Here is a 20,111-nt window from a genome sequence, read left to right on the forward strand (position 1 = left end):
GACAATGCCAAGATGAGTGTCAAACCCTTCTATTGTACACGTTGTTGACTAAATTGGCATCAATAGTAATTCAACTATCACTGATAATCTTTCACATGACGGAACAAGAGTGAGTGAGCCGAGCACTATAATACAAGGTCGTCTGTGGTTTCACGTGAAGGACCCGTCCCCCAAAACGATAGTAATAGGCCACCGACCCCCATTTGAAAAGATTTGTCGACATTTGTCAAGATTTAAAAATAAATGAATAGCTGATTTAAAACTCATAAGCGTGTTGTGACGAATCAAGATTTTTTGAATAGCCAAAAATAAAATAGTTTCAACTGTTCCTCATTTAGCCGAGGACCCCCCCCTGGATCCTCCTCAAGGACCCCTGCGAGTCTAAAAACTAAAAACTGCAGAAATCCATTTACGATAACACGACACACACAAGCAGCAAGATGGTTTATTCCACTTGACCCAAGAGAGATTTTTTTTTAAACAACATTCAGAAGAGTATTTCAGCAGAACACCGCACGCCATAAAAAAAAAATCTTGGAAGAACAACATGCGTAGAGGAATGCATTATGGGAAGAGGTCCGAGGTTTTTTTGGAGAGGGATGGAGAAGTTAACCCATTCTGGGCGGGAACGCCTTTTGGTGTTGGCATCATGTCATGCTTTAGCCATTTAAAAAGAGCAGATCTACAAGCTCGTAGCGCGCCACCGAGTGGCGCGCTACGAGCTTGTAGGTCTGCTATTTTTTGAAAAATCGAAGAGCTACTGACATAGAATATTTTTTTTTTAGAATCTGATCTCAGGTCAGAATGGAAAACTGTCAGGATATAGAAGACATTTTTTTGAATCTGATCTCAGGTCAGAATGGGTTAAGCGGGGCGGCGGGTGAAAGGTTGGAGCGAGGCGGCGGTGTGGAGTCTGGGAGCGCCGCTTCCTCCATTCAACTGAGAGGAGGGGGAAAAAAAGAAAAACGTCTCTACGCATCAAGCCTCTTCAAACTGACCACCGTCAATGGCATTTTTCTGTTGTCACATTCCATTCGCTTTCTTTCTTTCTCCGGGCTTCTCTTGGGACTGTCCTTCAGAGGGAAGCATTTTCAATAGGATTACTGAATAATGCCACCCCCCCCCCCCCTCGTCCAGTCTCTCCATATAGGGACCTGTAACCCCCCCCACCACCGCAACAAACACACACACACACACATCTCTCTCCCTTCACTGCATTCACTTCATCAGTTGCTTCAGAAAGCTCTCTTCAGGCCGACACAGGGAACAATGACCTACTTCATCCTTAGGAATGTCGTCCCCCCCCCCCCCCCCCCCACACACACACACACACACACACACACACACACCACCTCCACCCACAAATAATCCAGCTCCCTCTCCCATGAACCCCCAGCCCATCCATTCCACACACACACACACACACACACACACACACACACACACACACACACACACACTCAAACTCTTAATCTGAACAAAATGAGAATTCCACTGCAGTCTCTCTCCACAGAAAAAGGAGAAAAAGAAAACAAAATCCTACACGTCCATATTCTGTGCATGTGAAAACGCACACAGGCAGGCGCGCGTGCACACACACACACACACACACACACACACAATGTCCTTTCAATTCCCTCTCTCCCACTTTTTATCAACCCTTTTCTTCCCTGTACACACACACACACACCTTGTGTTCCAGTGCAGTTGCTCTGGATGTCCTCTGTATGGCTTTAAAATGTAAAGTTCCCTTTCTCTGGGAGGGAGTCACTATAAACTCCAGAATCAGCCACTAGGTCGGACACACACACACACACACACACACACACACACACACACACACACACACACACACACACACACACACACACACACACACACACACACACACACACACACACACACACACACAGTGTGTGCTGCTGTCACTTCCACTTCAGAGTGACACACAAATGAGGTGGGGTGGTGTGTGTGGGGGGGGGGGGCAAAGTTGAGGGCTTTTTTAACTCCCAAATTCCCACTGTGTCGCCAAGGATACCGGAAACCACCACACACACACACACACACACACACACGCACACGCACACACACACACACACACACACACACACACACACACACACACACACACACACACACACACAATGCCAGGCTCCATTGACAGAGATTAAAACAAAAGACAGCCTCCTCTCCTCCTACCAGATGAGGCACAAGTTTAAAGTCAGTGAAAGGAAGGTACATTGTAACGCTTTCCATTTCCTGTCCGTTACATGAACACTTCATCCGTTCTGCCTTGTTACACTGTCTCCACGTTCCATAATGCGCTACAAGGATTCAGCACCAACCCACCAGTTCTCCAAAAAAAGATTATACTGCCTTAAAATATGCACATTGTGCGTGTGTCTGTGCTTGTGCACACATGTGTGGTTAGTAGTGGTGTGTGTGCGAGCATGCGTGTGTGGTAAGTAGTGGTGTGTGTGTGTGTGTGTGCTCGCGCGCATGCATGCATTACACAGGCATCTTGCATTGTCATTAAAAACAGTTTATGACATGCGTGCGTCTGCCAACAGCTCCCCCTCAGGAGGTTTCCATTAAAACACACTGAGCTGACAGAATGTGGGTGAAAGGTTGCATGACAGAAAGACACGGGGAGAAAGGGCTAAATGTAACGTAGCAACATTCCCCTATCAAGCACAGCTTCTCTCATTGTGCCTCCTTTTGGTGGGCATGAGACACATCCACCCCTCTATCCAACTGTTCCCCCACCCACCCCGCCATCCATCAATCAATCCAGCCATATCCATCCATCCCTCCCTCACTCTCTCTCTCTCTCTCTCTCTCTCTCTCTCACACATCACCTCCTGCTCCCCTCCTCCCTTCTTCAAGGAGGACTGAATTTACTCTGTTCTGTCTGTCCACCCCCCCCCCCCACCCCACCCCCCCCCCCAAGGTCTCTATAAAGTGCACTCCTCCCAGGACCGGCCCAGGCAGTAATTGCATCCTATTTGTGCCAATTAGTCACCGTCGCTTCTCCCTTTCTCTTATGGGATTCCACCCCTCCTGCTGTGTGTGTGAGCCTGCAGTGGTGTGGATGGACGTGGCCTGTGTGTGTGTGTGTGTGTGTGTGTGTGTGTCTCTCTCCCTGAAGGGTCAAGGGGCTTTAATCCCAGTGCTTAGCTCCCAGACGACGACTGGCTCTTCGGAGCAGGGTCAGTGTGCGACTGGACAGACAGACTTGAGTCTAGGACAAACACAGCCACGGAAAGAAAAAGGCACAGCAACAACTATTTCTGTCCTGCACTTAATTGGCCATGACTCCTACCTCCGGGCGTAAGAACACAGTCTGCGTATAACCACACACTCCACTTCCTCAGTTTATTTGTGTGTGTGTGTGTGTGTGTGTGTGTGTGTGTGTGTGTGTGTGTGTGTGTGTGTGCGCAGCTGTGTTTACACGTGCGTCCCACTCCAGATGAAGGGCAATTAGGACTGCGACGTCATCATCTGCATCTCGGTCGGCCACAGCGAATACAACAATGAGAGAGAGCGAGAGAGACACTTCCTTGCAGTTTGGTTCCGCCAGGCAGGAAGTTGCCTGCTTCTGGGCTGTCTCAACGTGAGAGCGAGAAAATAATGGAAGCGGCAACCTGAGCCCCCGTCATCTTATCCATGGAGAGAAAGCTCTAATGGGTCAGGTGGAGGAGAGAGAGAGAGCACAGCGGGCCTTTTGTGAAGGAATCACCCCCATCTAATCTAACCGACGACTCACACAGCGCGCTCTCTCTCTCTCTCTCTCTCACAGTGTTCAGTCCTCCATATACCGGTGATTCACACAACCTTTTTGGATTTCAACGATGTCCCAGTGATTAGCACGCCCAAGTTTGAAGTCGGGGTCAGTATAACCATACATGGGCATATCGGTCAGATCGGAAGTTCTGGGCAAACCGACCTATCCGACTCGACGGCGGGCACGGCACTCGTCCCTGGCGACTCGCAGCAGCGCCGCGTTTGAAGTCGGTGGACCTCTGATGTCACGCGAAAAGCGCTCGTGTCACCATAACTCGGCCATAACCACATACGGAGTTCCCAGTGCAGCTACGCTCAAATAGGGAGCATGCCGTCTAAACTTAAATGTGTCGTCGGGACATCGGGCACAAACAAATCAGGCAGCTCTACAAGGGCATGTCCATATGAGGGATGCCACAAAGTGACCATCAGCCAAATCGAATAGTCGACAGCTCTGCCGATTAATAATCGATTAATTGAACCCACCTCCCAAAAAAATAAAAATCAGTTCACTAGTCTACACTCTACTCTACACCTGCCTTCATTTCATCCGATTGTCTGTCTGGCAGGCACTTCACAAGCAATCGTTAACTGTGTCTGTTAGAGAGAGGGGCAGAGAAGAGTGGCTTTGCTCAACTTGATTTATACTCCACTCTGATGAAGGTACATGTTCGATACATCATGCAGCCTTACTTATTAGTCGATTTTTGATTAGGAGGCTACGATGATTAATCGGAAAATCGATTAATCGGCGGCATCCCTAGTCCATATGAGCATATATACTATTACTGAACATCAGGGATCTCCATATATGTTTATAAAAGGTACAAGGACTGATAGGGATATCTCCAAATATGGGCATCTCAGTCGGATCGGCAAAGGTGTGAGGGCCTCTAGTAAAAAAAAAAAAAAAAAAAAAAAACAGTTTCCCGATTACTTTATTCATTGAAAAAGTAAATCAATAGAATGAATAGTCACTAAGAAAATAATCGACGGTTGCGGCCCTAAACAGATTGGGGTGGGAGACGTGGTGGTTACGCGAGTCATGTACGGAAACGGCAAATGCACAGAGACGGCTGAAGAGAGAGAGATGAGCACAGGGACGAGAACTAGAGAGCCAAGAGCCATGAAACATGATAGACACAGAGAGAAAGAGAGAGGGAGACCGAGAGAGAGACACAGAGAGAGAGAGAGAGAGAGAGAGAGAGGTCTATGGGAGGAAGAGAGGGACTTTGGGGAGGCAGAGAGGAGAGATGGGGACAAAGGGAATAGAGAGAGGCATAGAGAAAGAGGGAAAGAGAGAGGGAGTGGGATCAAGCAGCCATCACATTCCGACACGTCACATTCCTGCTCACATCTGGCGGCAACACACACACACACACACACACACACACACACACACACACACACAGTTACCAACCCTCAACAAGGCTCACACCCATTAAGCATATGAACCCTACCTTTCCTATTCTGGGGGGGGGGGGGGGGGGGGGGGGAGACATTGTGTGAGCTTGTAGATCGGTTATTCTTAGATAATACAATATTTTTTATTTTTTTATTTTTTATTTTTTATTTTAATTTTTATCCCACAATTTTGTAACCCAGTTTTCTTTTCACTCAGTGCCAATTATCTAATGTAATCCTGGGCGCTACACTTCCTCTGCCAACCTGGGGGGGGGCAGCGGACTGACCTCATGCCTCCTTCTATGCATGAGGAGTCCAAGCTGCTTCTTTTCACCTGACAGAGGGGAATTTCCCCGGGCCGGACACTAGCGCGTGGAAGGGACACGTTATTCCAACCAGTTCCTTTCCCCTCCATCAGGCGCCCCGGCTGGCCAGGGGGAGGTAGTTTTAGAGACCAGGATTACGGCATGTTTTTGTTAGGGTATCTACCCTAGGGGACACGGGGAGAACATGCAAACTCCACACAGAAAGGCCCCATCGCCAACCCCCGCCTCGGGTATGGGGCACTGATGATGCGGAGGAGGGAACACGCCGCCAGTGCCCACAGCGTCCCCAGCGGGAATCGAACCCAGGACCTTCTAGCTGTGAGGCGACAGCACTACCAACTGTGCCAAGTGCCACCGTGCCCCACACACACAATATATTTTATTCTAAGGGAAAAGTAGAAGCCTAGAAGGTGTACGGTGTAGTATAATTATGGGTAACCCCAGTCAACTACTTATATTAGGGCCGTATAAATGGTTAAACACAGGAGCCATCTCATATTGTTCTCCTGTTTGGTTAACAGGTGTAAGCTCCATTTCTCTAGTTGTGATTTTTTTCCCCCATCATATCGTGACTTTTGAAAGGTTTTGAATGGGGCCTAAGTGGTCAAATACAACTTCTTTGTGTGTGTGTATTTTATATTAGACCGTGTGTCAAAAGCACCAGTGACCGGGTTGGTCTCTCCAAAACACGGAATCGGAACACGGATATCTGCCATGGGTCGGCTCTAGCGTCACGGCTGGATTGCACCGATCTGGAGATGTGTCCTGCAGGGCTCAGTGACTCAGCACCCAGACGCTCCCCTCCCACCCACAGCAACCGAAACCCGACACCAATATTTACAGGCATGCACACATGCACATTTGAGCATACATATACACACACACACACACACACACACACACACACAGAGGGCAGGAAGTAGAGAGGAGCCTGGCAGCGGAGCAGAGACGTGTGTGTGGTCCGTCTCGAAGCGTTGAGATCGGGGGCACGGACAGACGGGCCCAGACGGTGAGATGCTGAGAGACAGCTGGACGGACCAACGGACACAGACACACTGTCTCTGCTCCGCAGAGCAGGTGGGAATGTCCATCAAAAAAAGAGCCGCTGGTGCAGGGACAAGACACTGGGAAAACGGGGATCTCTGCTCGCACGCGCGTGTGTGTGTGTGCATGCGTGCGACATGTGTGCATGGGTGTGAGCGTGTGTGTGTGTGTGTGTGTGTGTGTGAGCAATGTAGATGGGAAACACACACAGTAGAAATTCTGTTAATTTTAGTGTGTAAAAATTGACCTGTGAACCTGTGTGTGTGTGTGTGTGTGTGTGACTGTGTGTGTGTGTTAGGGCTGGAGTTTTTCCTGATTCATCCAGTGTCACGCCTGCTCGCAATGTGAGCCTGTAGATAGAATATTTCCGGCTTTATGGGGGGAAAAAATCACACTCGTGTGAAGTGAGTGGTGCAACTCCGTGTGGGGGTCCCAAGGGGATCCCTGGAAGTTCCAGACCCACAGGAACGCGCCCGCCCCCGCGTCCAAAAATGACAGAGTTACCGTGTGGGAGTCCCTCTACTGTACTGTCACACCCAAAATCATCATACAGTTAATATGTGTGTGTGTGTGTGTGTGTGTATGTGTGTGTCAGGCTGCACAACAGTGACACACAATGTTCAGGCTCGGACGGACAGGCAGCCAGCCAGGGACACACATAGCTGTCTATAGGAGTGGTTGCACCCATAGACATGTCTAAAGGCTAGATGGCTCAAGGCAGAGTCTCCCGGCGGCCATCTTGCTTTGGGGCTACAGTATGTTCTATGGCAGCTCAAACTAAAATAGTCATAACTCGCTCAAATCTTGACAGATTTACAAACGGGTTGGTTTATTACAAACGTTATCAACGTAGCTATGATTCAGGTTATGTTTATCTGCTTAATATCATTTTTTTATATGAACATCATATAAAAGCATACAAGTATGCAGACGTCTCTGACGTTTATAACAAACCAAACCGTTTCAAAATCGGTTGAAAATTTAGTTATGGTCATTTAAAAACAACATGACCCAAAGACCCGCAAGCGTGGGCGGGTCGTCTAGATTTCTTATATATATCTATGGTTGCACCACTCAAAAAAAAAAAGGATAGTAATACAAACGGTGCACTCACGGTCAAAGTGGCTGTGCTTCTGTTTGAAGGTGCTTTGTAGGTTGGTGCTGAGCTGAGAGACTGGTGCTTTGAGGTCAGAATGACTCTGCTGGCTCAGCTTCTCCTCCATCTCCACCGTGCAGCAGGAGAAACCCTGAGGACACACCTTGAGAGGAGCTCCTGGAAGACAAAACACACACACACCACCACACCGGTCACACACTGCAACTCTGACTGACTGAAGACAAACACACCACAGCCTCCCGTTAAGGTGACTCCAGACAGAGGAAACTTGTCCAGACCAGTTAAAAGACTACTTAAAAACTCTCATATTGCAACAGACCAGCATTTTGTATCTGCACAAAAGACAGAAGACAGTCTGCCGACAAGGTCTGCTGATTATAAGTGACTTTGGGCTAGTTGTCCTGTAAAATAGCTTAATATTCATAGTTGCCGTTGCTTTGTTTGGGCTTATTCCTGAAGTGTAGTTGCTTATTTGGGATTGCTTTCATGATTCATTTAAAAAAATAGATGATGTAATTAATAGGGCTCAAGTAGTGAAACTGGTTGCTTCTTTTGGATTTGTTTTCATAGACCTCGTCGCTTGTTTCACTCACAGACTCTGGCAACACAGCGCTTCGCACCAAAACAAACAAAGATAGCATTATTTCCGCTAGTCTTGCTTTGGAGTTGATTTGGAGACTGGAGTTGATCGATTAGCATTACATATATTAATTGAGAGTTGGTATTGAGAATATGGTATCTAGTTCACACACAGTACACCAGTAGTCAGCCCTCGAGCAGACTACAGTGGAGTAATTTATCCCCCTCATCACTACAACATGAATAGCGTCGCTCCCGACATCGGCAACCGACCGGAACATGTTCGGGTCTTCATCAACGGGTTCAGACGCGTCGATAAGGCTCTAGGGACGGCAAGCGACGGGAGCTTCTCGTCAGGGAGTTCACACTTTTAGACCATATCCGTGGTCATCATATGAGCATAGCTAACAATGGATGCCAAAAAAATTGGCAACTTCTCATTTGTGTATTTGTATATCAAAAGTCCATAAAATCGAATTTTTATTACTTCCTGAAAACGAACTGCGTGATGATGACGTGTCGAGGCCCACATCGATAAAAGCCAATAAAAATGAAGCTCACACATTTAATTCCCCATATGTGTGCATCCGTTCAGCACAGCTGCTACCGATTGCAGAAATCCTCCGTTTTTATTCCCATTCAAGATAACATCCAGACAGTGTATTACTCGGTTTGAACTTAATCATCACGCTAAAATATGCATCTGAAAACATTATAGGGTAGAAATAAGCCACGTTAACAGTAAACTGGTACAGCTGGCCGACCATCTGAGTATCTGACTAAACAGACGTAAACTAATGCGTAGTGTAATTAACTTTCAATGAGACCTGCCTATATCTTTTTCTGTACGCACGCAGAAGTCGATGGGCGACAACGCAAGCCCATTTCCGCAAGTCCTTGCAACATGCGACTACTTGCAACCATTATTCCCAATGGCAGTTGCAAGGAGTTGCAGCTGGTGTGGTTTGGGCCTAAGCCATTGTTCTATCCATTACTATTTTTTTTAAATGAATCGAATTATCGAGAAGTGCGAGAAGCGATGTGTTTATTTATTTATTTTGTAGTAACTTTAAACCATGGGGTGTTTCATTGTTTGTGACATACTAGCATCATGTCCAGGGGATGTACTTGTAGATGGGCATGAAATCCTGTTTAATTTAGTATCAGGACCTTTTGCACTATTATTACCAGCACAGTGTATCCTAAAACTCATTGGGAATCCAATGTGTATAGCACTGTACCTTGTCAGCTGCGGTTACATGAACCAATGTCTTTCATAATGAAAGAACGATGATTCATTTAATTAGGGCTAAGAATGAATCATTCTTAGCCTAATGTAATGAATCTGATTGACGATTCATTTAGATGAGCGCTGATTTGATTATGTCCTGTTTACTCCCCATAACAGACCGTTTCTGACATGAACAAACAAACCAACAGTCATATCATAATATGGTAAGCCACTCCTGCAGTTATGTTATTAAATACATGGGCTAGGAGGAGTGCAGAATGTACACATAGAAACATATCACCAGAGGTCAGAAGGCGGAGCTTGGCGTCCCAACAAGCTAAACAGTGGTTCTCAAGTTAATCTCAACCTTTTTTTTCCCGGAAAATATTTGGCTCTCCGGGTACCACCATGACGACGTTAAAATACGTCAAACAAATACAAGTAGCATACACCCAACCTATCCCATGCTATTCACACAGGAGGGAGATTTGAAGGGCACTAACTGACTCCGAGACGACCACCACCACTGCAGTTCTTTTTACGTTCAGCTGCTGCTGGACAAAATATTCTCTTTACACTTTTATTATAGTTCCATTTTAAGCCACTGTCTGCGTTGCCACCGTTTAGTTTGCCGGCAGTGCTCGGCAACAAAGCCAACAACAAAACTCCCCCCCACACACACCCCCACTAGTGGTACTAGTACCACAGGTTGAGAATCATTTCATTTCTTTAGCTGCCAAAGAAATTAAATAAATACCATACCACCAACCATGATAGAACATGACATGACAGGGACATTTTTTTTCATGACACGAGTCAAGTTATCTAGATTTATCTAGATCTCCTTACGGTTGCATGCGTCTCTCAGCAGCGCAGCCCCACTTGGCAAGGATCTGTCTGTTTCTTTCTCTTTCTCTCTCTCTCTCTCTCTCTCTCTCGCCGTGTGGGCTCTGACACAGACACAGAGTCACACAGCTGGACTGGGCAGTGTGTGAGTGTGGGTTAGATCGTGCTCAGTGTGAACGCTCCATAACAATCAGGCACTCAAACCGTTTCATTGAGGACCCCGGAAATTGACATGATGTAATTGGCCACGGACCCCCCATCTGAAAAGGTTGTGTGCCAGGGACCGCCAGAATTGAATATGTGTGTTAAAAAAAATATGAATACTAAGCTTGCAGCACTGTGAGCTTGTTGTATATCTGCTATTTTTTAAATATCCAACATTTAACAACAACCTTACACTAACACTCAATAACACATTGTGTGTATACAGTACAGTGTAGTAATTCATCACACAACTGACTGGAAATAATTTGAAAATCCTGTCCAGTACAACCCATCTTTCTGTCCACCACGCTCACAGCAGCCACCGCAGACCATTTCATCAAAGACATAGCAACAGTGTGGAAAACAATATTAATATTTTAATCGTGTATAATATTTCGACGTGCTTCTTGATCATCGATGAACCTACTATTATGAATGAACAAGGCGGTTATTGGTTCTAACTTCTAAATATCGGTTTTGATATGTGATGGGTTCATTGCCCTGGCAGAGCAAGCCCAGCCCTGTGTGTGTGTATATATGTGTGTGTAGTACACACAGTCAAACTATACTACACTGCATATACACAGAAACAGAACTACACGACCCTCAATACACAATTACATGATACTACACTGTTATACACAGTCACATTATATACCATACATTCACATTTGCAACACTATATAATACAACAACAGAGCAGACTTTCACTAATACAACAAGATACTGAGCAGCACACACACACACAGAACTCATTCTGAGGACTGTATCATTGCACAATGAACCCACCCAAAACGCATTCGTACACGGTCAAACCCGGCCAAATCGGGATGTCTGGTCACCCTAGTATACACAATGTATTTCTATGAGAATACGCATGCAGACACCCAATTATACCACCCAGAGCGATCTTCAACGTGCGCAGCCATTCATTAACCCATTCTGACCTGAGATCAGATTCATACGAGGTTTCCACTGGACACACACTGGTCTGATGAACCCATTCTGACCCGAGATCAGATTCTTAAAATGTCAGTTGTTCTTCGATTTTTCAAAAATAGCAGACCTACAAGCTCGTAGCGCGCCACTCGGTGGCGCGCTATGAGCTTGTAGATCTGCTATTTTTCAATAGCTAAAGCATAACATGATGCCAACACCAAAATGGGTGCCCGGTCAGAATGGGTTAAAACCTGAAAGTCAACACCGTGAAGGTGACGACACCGTGTTCGTCACAGCTGATCTCCACAATCATGCTCAGAATAGTGTACCTATTTTGGGCATGTCATAATAATACAATAAAGATTCTGCAAAAAAAATAGCTGATCTACAATCTCGGCAAAGACATTTTCTGTAGCAGGCCAAATGTAGACGCCTAGGCGACCCGGGTCAACAAAGATGATTATTATAACTGCAAACAAGCGGGTCCAGTTATTTTGTTGTGCTAGAAACGCTGTGAGTGCCAGCAGTAATCACAGACCCGACCCGGGCCTTGCACACACACACACACACACACACACACACACACACACACACACACACACAGGTTGACAGTGTGAGAGTGACAGACAAGTGTCACTTGTCAGACAGAGAAGAGGTTGTCGGACAAAACAGTAACACCTCAACACACCTCATCAGCCAGGGCGTCTAATCAAAAAAAGCATCAAATGGAACAGAGCCTACTGTGGGAAACCTTTGACAGAGACTCAGTTTAGGATCAAATTAACAGGTCGGTGCTGACCATAGAAGGGTGAATGCAAAGTTGCAGCTGCAATAATGTTTTGTTTTAAAACGTGGCTGCTGGAATTTGGAGGGCGAACACAGAGGTCCTTTCACTCCAGTCAGGAACCAACGGCCGCCAGTGGCTCCGTGGCCTGCATGCCTCCCTCTCCAGCCCCTGGCCTCTGCAGCACTTCAACCCAACGCACATGGAACTTTTAACCCATCCTGACCCGAGATCAGATTCATACGAGGTTTCCACTGGACACACACTGGTCCGATTAACCCATTCTGACCCGAGATCAGATTCTAAAAATGTCAGTCGATTTTTCAAAAATAGCAGACCTACAAGCTCGTAGCGCGCCACTCGGTGGCGCGCTACGAGCTTGTAGATCTGCTATTTTTCAATAGCTAAAGCACAACATGATGCCAACACCCAAACGGGTTCCCGTTCAGAATGGGTTAAACTGTATTCACGACAATCCTTAAAGAGGTCTCTATAGTTTCCTGCATCTATATTCAAGTCTCTGAGTCTAGGCGGAACACACTGCAGTCTGCAACTATACCGTTAGCTGCACCCTTGTGCGAACGTGCGTAGAAACATCATGCCTGTCTGAAATGTTGAAAGAACGTTGGTTGGAAAGACCGTTTGTTAGAATGACCTGTGACATTTTGGATTACAATGGCCAACGCTTTAAAAAGGACCACACCGGTGTTTTTGCATGTTGAGTACTTTCCTTAAAATTACTGCTTTCAAAATCAATAAATCATAGACCGAAGTCTGGATTTTGGAATATTAACCACATTTCACAATTTTCTTTACAACTTCCAGGTGAAGAAGCCCCCCCCCCCCCCCCCGTATTATGTAAATTCACGATGCCATGAAAAAAGTTTGAATTTTGTCAATTAAACAATCCCAATAAGACGATTCATGCCTGAACTTAAAATCAGTGCTTTCGTTAAACTACACATACAGAAAGATGTAGTTGAATGAAAACGTACAGTATCTCAAGCAAGTCTCTGCAAGTTCATTTTCATACCGTAATGAAATGAATGGAAACCTTTCCTGGAAAGGCAGGGGGGGGAACCAAGGAAGGAATAGCAAACAACAGCATGCTTTGGGGAAACGGTCAGCAGTAATGTAAAATATACATGACTTGTATAGTCAATGGGCTAAACATGCAAAAAAAAGAGAAAAACACACAGGCATGTCCTTTTGGAGGTACCGTTCACTAAAACAGATGACCTAAACAGAGCATTGGGCGGGTGGGATGCAGCACCCACCTACCGTTACCCTCAACCCTTAAACTGGACCCCTCGGTCTGGGAACAAGTCCAAATAAGGCTCAGCTCACTCTTTCTCTCACTTAACCCCCCCTCCTTCACTCACTCCCTCTCTCACTTTCTCACCCCACATATACATACTCATTTCTCTCGCCCTCCCTCTCTCTCTCTCTCTCTCTCACACACACTCAGTTGGCAGCCACTACCTAAACACATTCACACATCGCATCAGTGCTCACACATAGTTCTTTGTACCGACATGACTGCAGGGAAGAGACCCAAAGTCAGCAGTGAGTGGGCACACACACACACACACACACACACCTCGGTGAAACAGCCATTCAGTGTGTCCCGAGCGGAGCCAATCAAACGCACTACATCCATGTTACCAAAGTACACAAATAAAAGTGAGCTGGTCAATATTTCACAGGAATGTCTGTACAAATGTGACATTGTTAGCTCAAAGGATTAGGTCTCTCAGAACTGAAGATTCCTTAGCTAATGCATACTTTGTAAAAACACCGGGGCAGCCAATTCTTTTTTTCCTCGAAAACCACCGGGAGAAAAATGGCAAGGTCCCGTCCTGGAACATGATAGCGTGAACAGCTAGGAGGAGTCAAGCCTGGTTTACACGTTGCCATATGATCACGTTACACGCCAAAAATGGCCGATTGTATGACACAATTCAACCTTGGCTAACCAGCCAGGGGTTTGCAAGCTACCAGTAGCTCGCACGAGCCATTCAAGTAGATCCCGGAGTGAGCGGGCGTCAGACTGACAGGCAGCCAGCCATCACTAGGGCTAGGGATAGGGTGTAGTAATTTCGGAACAATGAGCCTTCGGACTAATGACACGGCATCGAGGACTGAGCTGGAGACCAGGACTTTTGGTCACTCGTGAGCAGAGAGAAGTATCCCCTGATTGTGTCTTGTGCACTCAAGCCGCATGCCTACTTTGGCTCCACTTATGTGCCTTTTCACAAATAATAAAATCACACGCAATCAAATAATGAACTCGTATGACTGACTCACATCTTCAAAACGCTTGCGGATAATGTGCAGTCACAGCAGTCTCATTAAAGGTGGGCTGACCCTGGGAGTATTGTTGTATCTGTCACCATATCCGTGCAAATATATGGTCATGTTAGATGCGTTTGTCATTTGAACATCTGTAAATGTCAGTATCGAACTGACAAACTAAATATTGTGCTGTAAAAAGCAATTCATTTCATGTCCTATGCGTTGTTTTATTATTATTTTTTAACTCAGAAATCGCAAAAAAAACAAGTGTTTAACATATTTTAGTGGTAGATCATGACTTACAATTGGCTCTTGGGCTTGAAAAGGTTGGTTAACACTGGTTGACTAACGGGCGCATCAGTAGTTTCTTTGCCATTAGCGACATGAATAGTAAGTAAGACTGAGCTCCTTTGAAAGCTGCAATATGTAAGTCCAATGAAATATTGCACTTTTATGACATCCGGACAGTACTACTTGTCAACCAGTAGGTGTCCTACCTGACGCCAAGGTCTAAAATGCCTCAGTGGAAGACCACCTCCTACCACTGCAGATGTGCTACTTTAATATATTGTATGAAGAAAGCTATACCATACAGATTGGTTAAAATAACCTTTTATATTCATTAAAAATAAATTCCGGATTTCAGCTTTAATGATGTAATGTCTAAATAGAACACAGAGGCAGATCATTGTCCTCAAGTGTCACTCACGTTAAAGATGGCTATTTATGGCGCTCAAAACAAGAGAACAGCTTGAGACAACAGCTTGTAAACAAACATGTGACAGTGTGTGATGGTATTCATCCAGCGCTCCGCTGACTCTCTGCGTTTCCTTTTGTGGAGAGACCAGCATCCCCTTTAAACGGCTCATAAAATAAGTCACTTCCCTTTGACGCTGGCCTGCCTCTCAGACCAGCGTGGGGGGAAGGGGGAAACGCCTCGCGGACAAAACCCAGATTAGACACCTCGCCGCCCCCTCGGCCTGCCATCATGTGCCACTGAACCAGACAGACCTCCTTCCCCCTCTGCCCCAACCCCACCACCACCACCCTGCAGGCTTAGCCAGCGGGGTCAAGGGTTAACAGCCACCCCTATGAGAGAGGTCCCGTCCTCTGACCCCCCCCTTCCACCAGTCAGAACATCCACCTCACACAGTAACACACCTCTAGCCACACACACACACACACACACACACACACACACACACATTAACCATTCCCACACAAATCCAAAGAGAGAGAGTAGAGTGCGCACATACAGGCAATTAAGACCCGTAAAAGACACAGACACTCACAATACACATAAATAGAAACTTTAACAGCCACACACTTCAATCACAAGCCATAAAAATTAAAGTCTCTGAGGGATTATTTCCGTACCCCTGTGTGAACTCAGGCCGCCACCTAAAACCGCTAACAGAGAGAGAGAGAGAGCGAGCAGGGAAGGAGGAGGCCCCTAGGGGCCACAGAATGGCCACTGACATCTCTGTCACTAATAGAAGGCAGCTACAGTGAACCACAGCGAACTACTCCCCTGGCCCAGTCAGACAACACACACACACACACACACACACTCACTCACACACATACGATAAACAACCATGAGATATACGGCATGCTGCATATGGTTAATGGGTCATACAGTGCAAACCTTGTTAGTTCAAACTAGAGCTATGGGAATGAGGTTACCACCAACCAGGGAAATGTTTGGGTGATATTATTATTATATCAATATTATTGTGACACGAGACTAGATATCGTCTGGGATTTTGGGATTGCAATAGGGCATGATGTGTGTTGTCCTCCTTTCCTGGTTTTAATTGCTTCCGTCGTATTTGATACTTGGACATTTGTCAGACATCAAAATGTAAAAAAGAAACGGCGAAGAAAATAGCCGACATACAAGCTTGAGACTCTAGAGCTTGTAGCTGCAAACCATTTGAACATGAAAGATGTCAAAAGAAACCTGACAGATATATGGTGTTCAACATCATAGGTTTACAGGTGGCTAATAAGACAAATATGCCTTAAAACATTATACTTGCACTCTGCTTATAATAAAAAATAATACAAAAAGAATCACACCCGTGTGAAGTGAGGGGCACTCTAATCATCGTACATCATCATCAAGAATGGTGGTCCCTTATTGGCCAAGGGTGGCCACTGACATACCCAGCCGATTTGCTCAGACACATGTGACGTAAATTCTCGATTCATTGTCAATGGCATTTAATGTTCAGACAGAATCTACACTATAGCTGTTTATAGGAGGGGCTAGCGTCTTTCACTCAATAGACAATCTTTAACTCAATAGCAACTGCTCCTGTCGCAAGTTGATGGTGCCATATGTCCAATGGACATTATGACATCATGAACTTGCTGTTGAGTATTTATGAAAGAAATACAATATTTTTAAGGTGGTTTTATTTTTTTTATTTTAGTTGTAGAGGACCAGTATAATGTTTTAAGGCATATTTGTCTTATTAGCCAGGGATCCTTTTTAGGCCTGACGTCGAAAATGTCTTCTAAATCATGACAATTTAATGAAAAACCTATGTTTCTATGTCAGTGGTTCTCAAACTATTTCATGTCAAGGAGCCCCAGAATTATGTATGCATTTCTTCGCCGATCCCCACCTGAAAATATGTTGTTCCAGGGACCCTCCCAGGAGCAAAGATTTGAGTTAAAAATGTTCACTCTGAAAGAATATATATTCCAAATTTGCACCACATTTTCACGACTTTTAAAAAATAGCAGCATGTACAAGATGTACAAGCTCATAGCGCGCCACCGAGTGGTGCGCTACGAGCTTGTACATCTGCAAAATTATAACATAACGCTTAAAACACCAAAAGGGGTTCCCGCCCAAAATGGGATAAAAAAAAAAAGAATTGGGTGAATTTCTTGAAATCAGTCAATTGCAGTTCAGTCAGTGCAACTCAAACATTAGCCTAATAGTTTAATATTACCAAGCTGGCTGTTGCTATCATGGGATTATTTGCGTTGAAAGAAGAAAAGGAAAAAAAAATAAAAGAAATCCAAAAACAGGAAGGACTCCAATTCAAAACATCGTCAACCAATAAATCAAATGGGCCGTGGTTACAGATGTGAATGTGTCACATGCATTGGCAGAAAGTCAACAACTCAACCATTTAAACCCTGTACTTAGTTGACCGGAGTCCACCGGGCATCTATAGAGGGTATGCGCATGCATAAAGTGAATGGCAAATCGAGTCATTTATGTATGGGGCTGTCAAGGCCAGACAGTAGTTTTTGCCACTCGGTAGGCGTTCCCGCATAACTTCCGGGTATGATGATGACGATGTCACGCGCATACCCTCTATACTAGGCCCCCAAATATGTTCCCTCTACACTAAATGCATTTGCTTAAAATAGCCGATCTACAAGCTCAGAGTGACGGTTGGTCCTGGAATAAGGACAGTACTATAGGGCAGTGGTTCTCAAAGAGAAGGAGAGAGGGATTAAAATTAAATGTGTTCATGCGCCATCATCACATTCATTTTAACTAACATTTTCAAAATAGCTTTGAAATATTTCTAAAAAATATTGCACATTCATTTTCAAATAATGTGCAATATATATATATATATATATATATATATATATATATAAAATTATGTTTTTTTAGAACAAAAAAAACACAAATCTTTACATCGTTTGAGAAGTTCATGTGGTTTACCATTAGGAGCAGCCCTGCAGACATAACAATCAGTTCCCCATGTTCCTCCTACAACTAGGCTAGGGAGGGGGACATTTGCTGGACAACTTTCTTCTGCTCCCCAACAGGGTTGTTCTTGACGATTAATTGTCAATACAAATAATTGCGGTTATTTCATTGTGTTTTTTGCCATTGGACAATGTAAAGCATACATACATTTTATATTTCCGTTTACCTTTAATTTAGGTTTTGTAAATTGGCATTGCTCATCATGACAAATAACTTGTATAACCTATACAAAGCCCCACTGAAATACAAATACAAAATAAATAATGTACACTGGCCAAAACAGGCGATATACTTAAACGTGTCACATTGCGACGAGCTTACAGATATTTCTATGAAGTATTAAACTAAGTATTAACGTACAACTTTTCTTTTCTCTCACCTCTTTTTTTCTCCCCAATTTAGTCGTTATGCTAATTGATTCGACCCCACACACATTTCTGTGTCATCTTGTCACTGCTGTTGTATTCCACTGATTCACCTACCAGTGAGGAGCCCCCTCTAGGTAGGACGCTTCGTCCTACTCCTCCCACCCAACACTCTCTGCCGACAGGTGCCGTCCCAACCGGATTACTTGCAGACAGTGAGTGTACCCTGCCCAGTCCCCACCCAGCTTCCCTCCGTCCCCCCGACGATGGGCCAATTGTGTGTAGACAAAGCCAGGTGCACCACGGTGGATTCTAACTCACAACCTCCATGGTGCTGGGCCCAAACACCAGGTTGAACACGGTCAAGAGTCAAGACATAATGATGGATTGGAAATATTACATGTCTAGTCATTTAATCCAGCCGATTTCACACAGATGAATGGAAACGATTCTCATGATTACGCAAAATAAATGTGATTAGCTCAAATAATTGCAATCAGGCGATTATGTAATGATTGTTACAGCAATCCCATGCAGGCTGTCTGACCTTAAGTCTGCTGAGGAGGAGAGTCCAGCAAGACATGTGCAGCTGGCTTCAAATGTGAGTTTGTGAGTAATGAGTCTCACGTCTGTAATACACTTGATATTCTTTTACCGTCTCGGCCAGAGAAATTAGAGGGGAGTAGAATGACGCTCTAGTGAAAGAAAGGAGATTCAGAAAAAGAACAGCAAAACCACCGGGTATTTCATTTCTAAAATCATAGCAATTACTTTTCCCTAAGACTCATTCACTCTGCAGTCTCTCTTGTTGTCTCTCTCTCTTGTTGCAGCATGTCAGGTAGTCTCCCCTTCTGTCTTCTCTCTGCTCTCTCCCCTCCGTCACTCAGCTGTCTGCCAACAGTCTACCAACCGTGTTCCGAGCCCGAGTGTGCAGCGAAAGCAAAACATTTTTCTTATTAATTTCTCTTTTTGGCATTTCCTTTTGCCCGTTCTGCCGAAATATATAATATAATTCGTGGACACCCGCTGAATAAGATGGTATAAAATGTTCCAAGTCGCCCCTTAACACAGTCATGATTCTGTGAGTGTTTCTGCTGGGGACTTTCCCTTCTGCGTTCAACTGCCATAGACCATAAAAATGCACACAGATATGTATCGCAGTCACGCACACCCAATACACAAGGCAATGTTGAATTGAAACAGAAGCCAAGACACAACAAAATCTCCAGTGTTAATTTAACTTTGAGCAGAATCTTCAATTTAAGATTGTAAGAATGGTTCCTGGCTGCACACAGTTTGTGCACCATTTTTTTTAACTGAACTGAACAGGGGGTTTTGCTGTGCAGACTGCAGAAGACTCATGTCTGTACTCTCTAGTTAATTATACAGCATGATAACTGATTCAACTCAGTGCCCCTGAATGTATATTCCCCTTTGCTCTTCTTTCAG

General features: G+C 45.0%; 1 protein-coding gene across 1 annotated transcript in view; it reads right to left on the bottom strand.

Moving 5' to 3' along the window:
- Positions 1-20,111, bottom strand: part of gpc4 (glypican 4) — a 48,406-nt gene that overhangs the window by 9,597 nt on the left and 18,698 nt on the right. The window contains exon 2 of the mRNA XM_080774609.1: positions 7,672-7,830. Coding sequence (XP_080630735.1) covers positions 7,672-7,830 — 159 coding nt within the window. The remainder of the gene's footprint in view (positions 1-7,671; positions 7,831-20,111) is intronic.

The sequence above is a fragment of the Protomyctophum bolini genome (genome assembly GCF_963924005.1).
Source record: "Protomyctophum bolini genome assembly, chromosome: 10".
NCBI classification, from domain to species: domain Eukaryota; kingdom Metazoa; phylum Chordata; class Actinopteri; order Myctophiformes; family Myctophidae; genus Protomyctophum; species Protomyctophum bolini.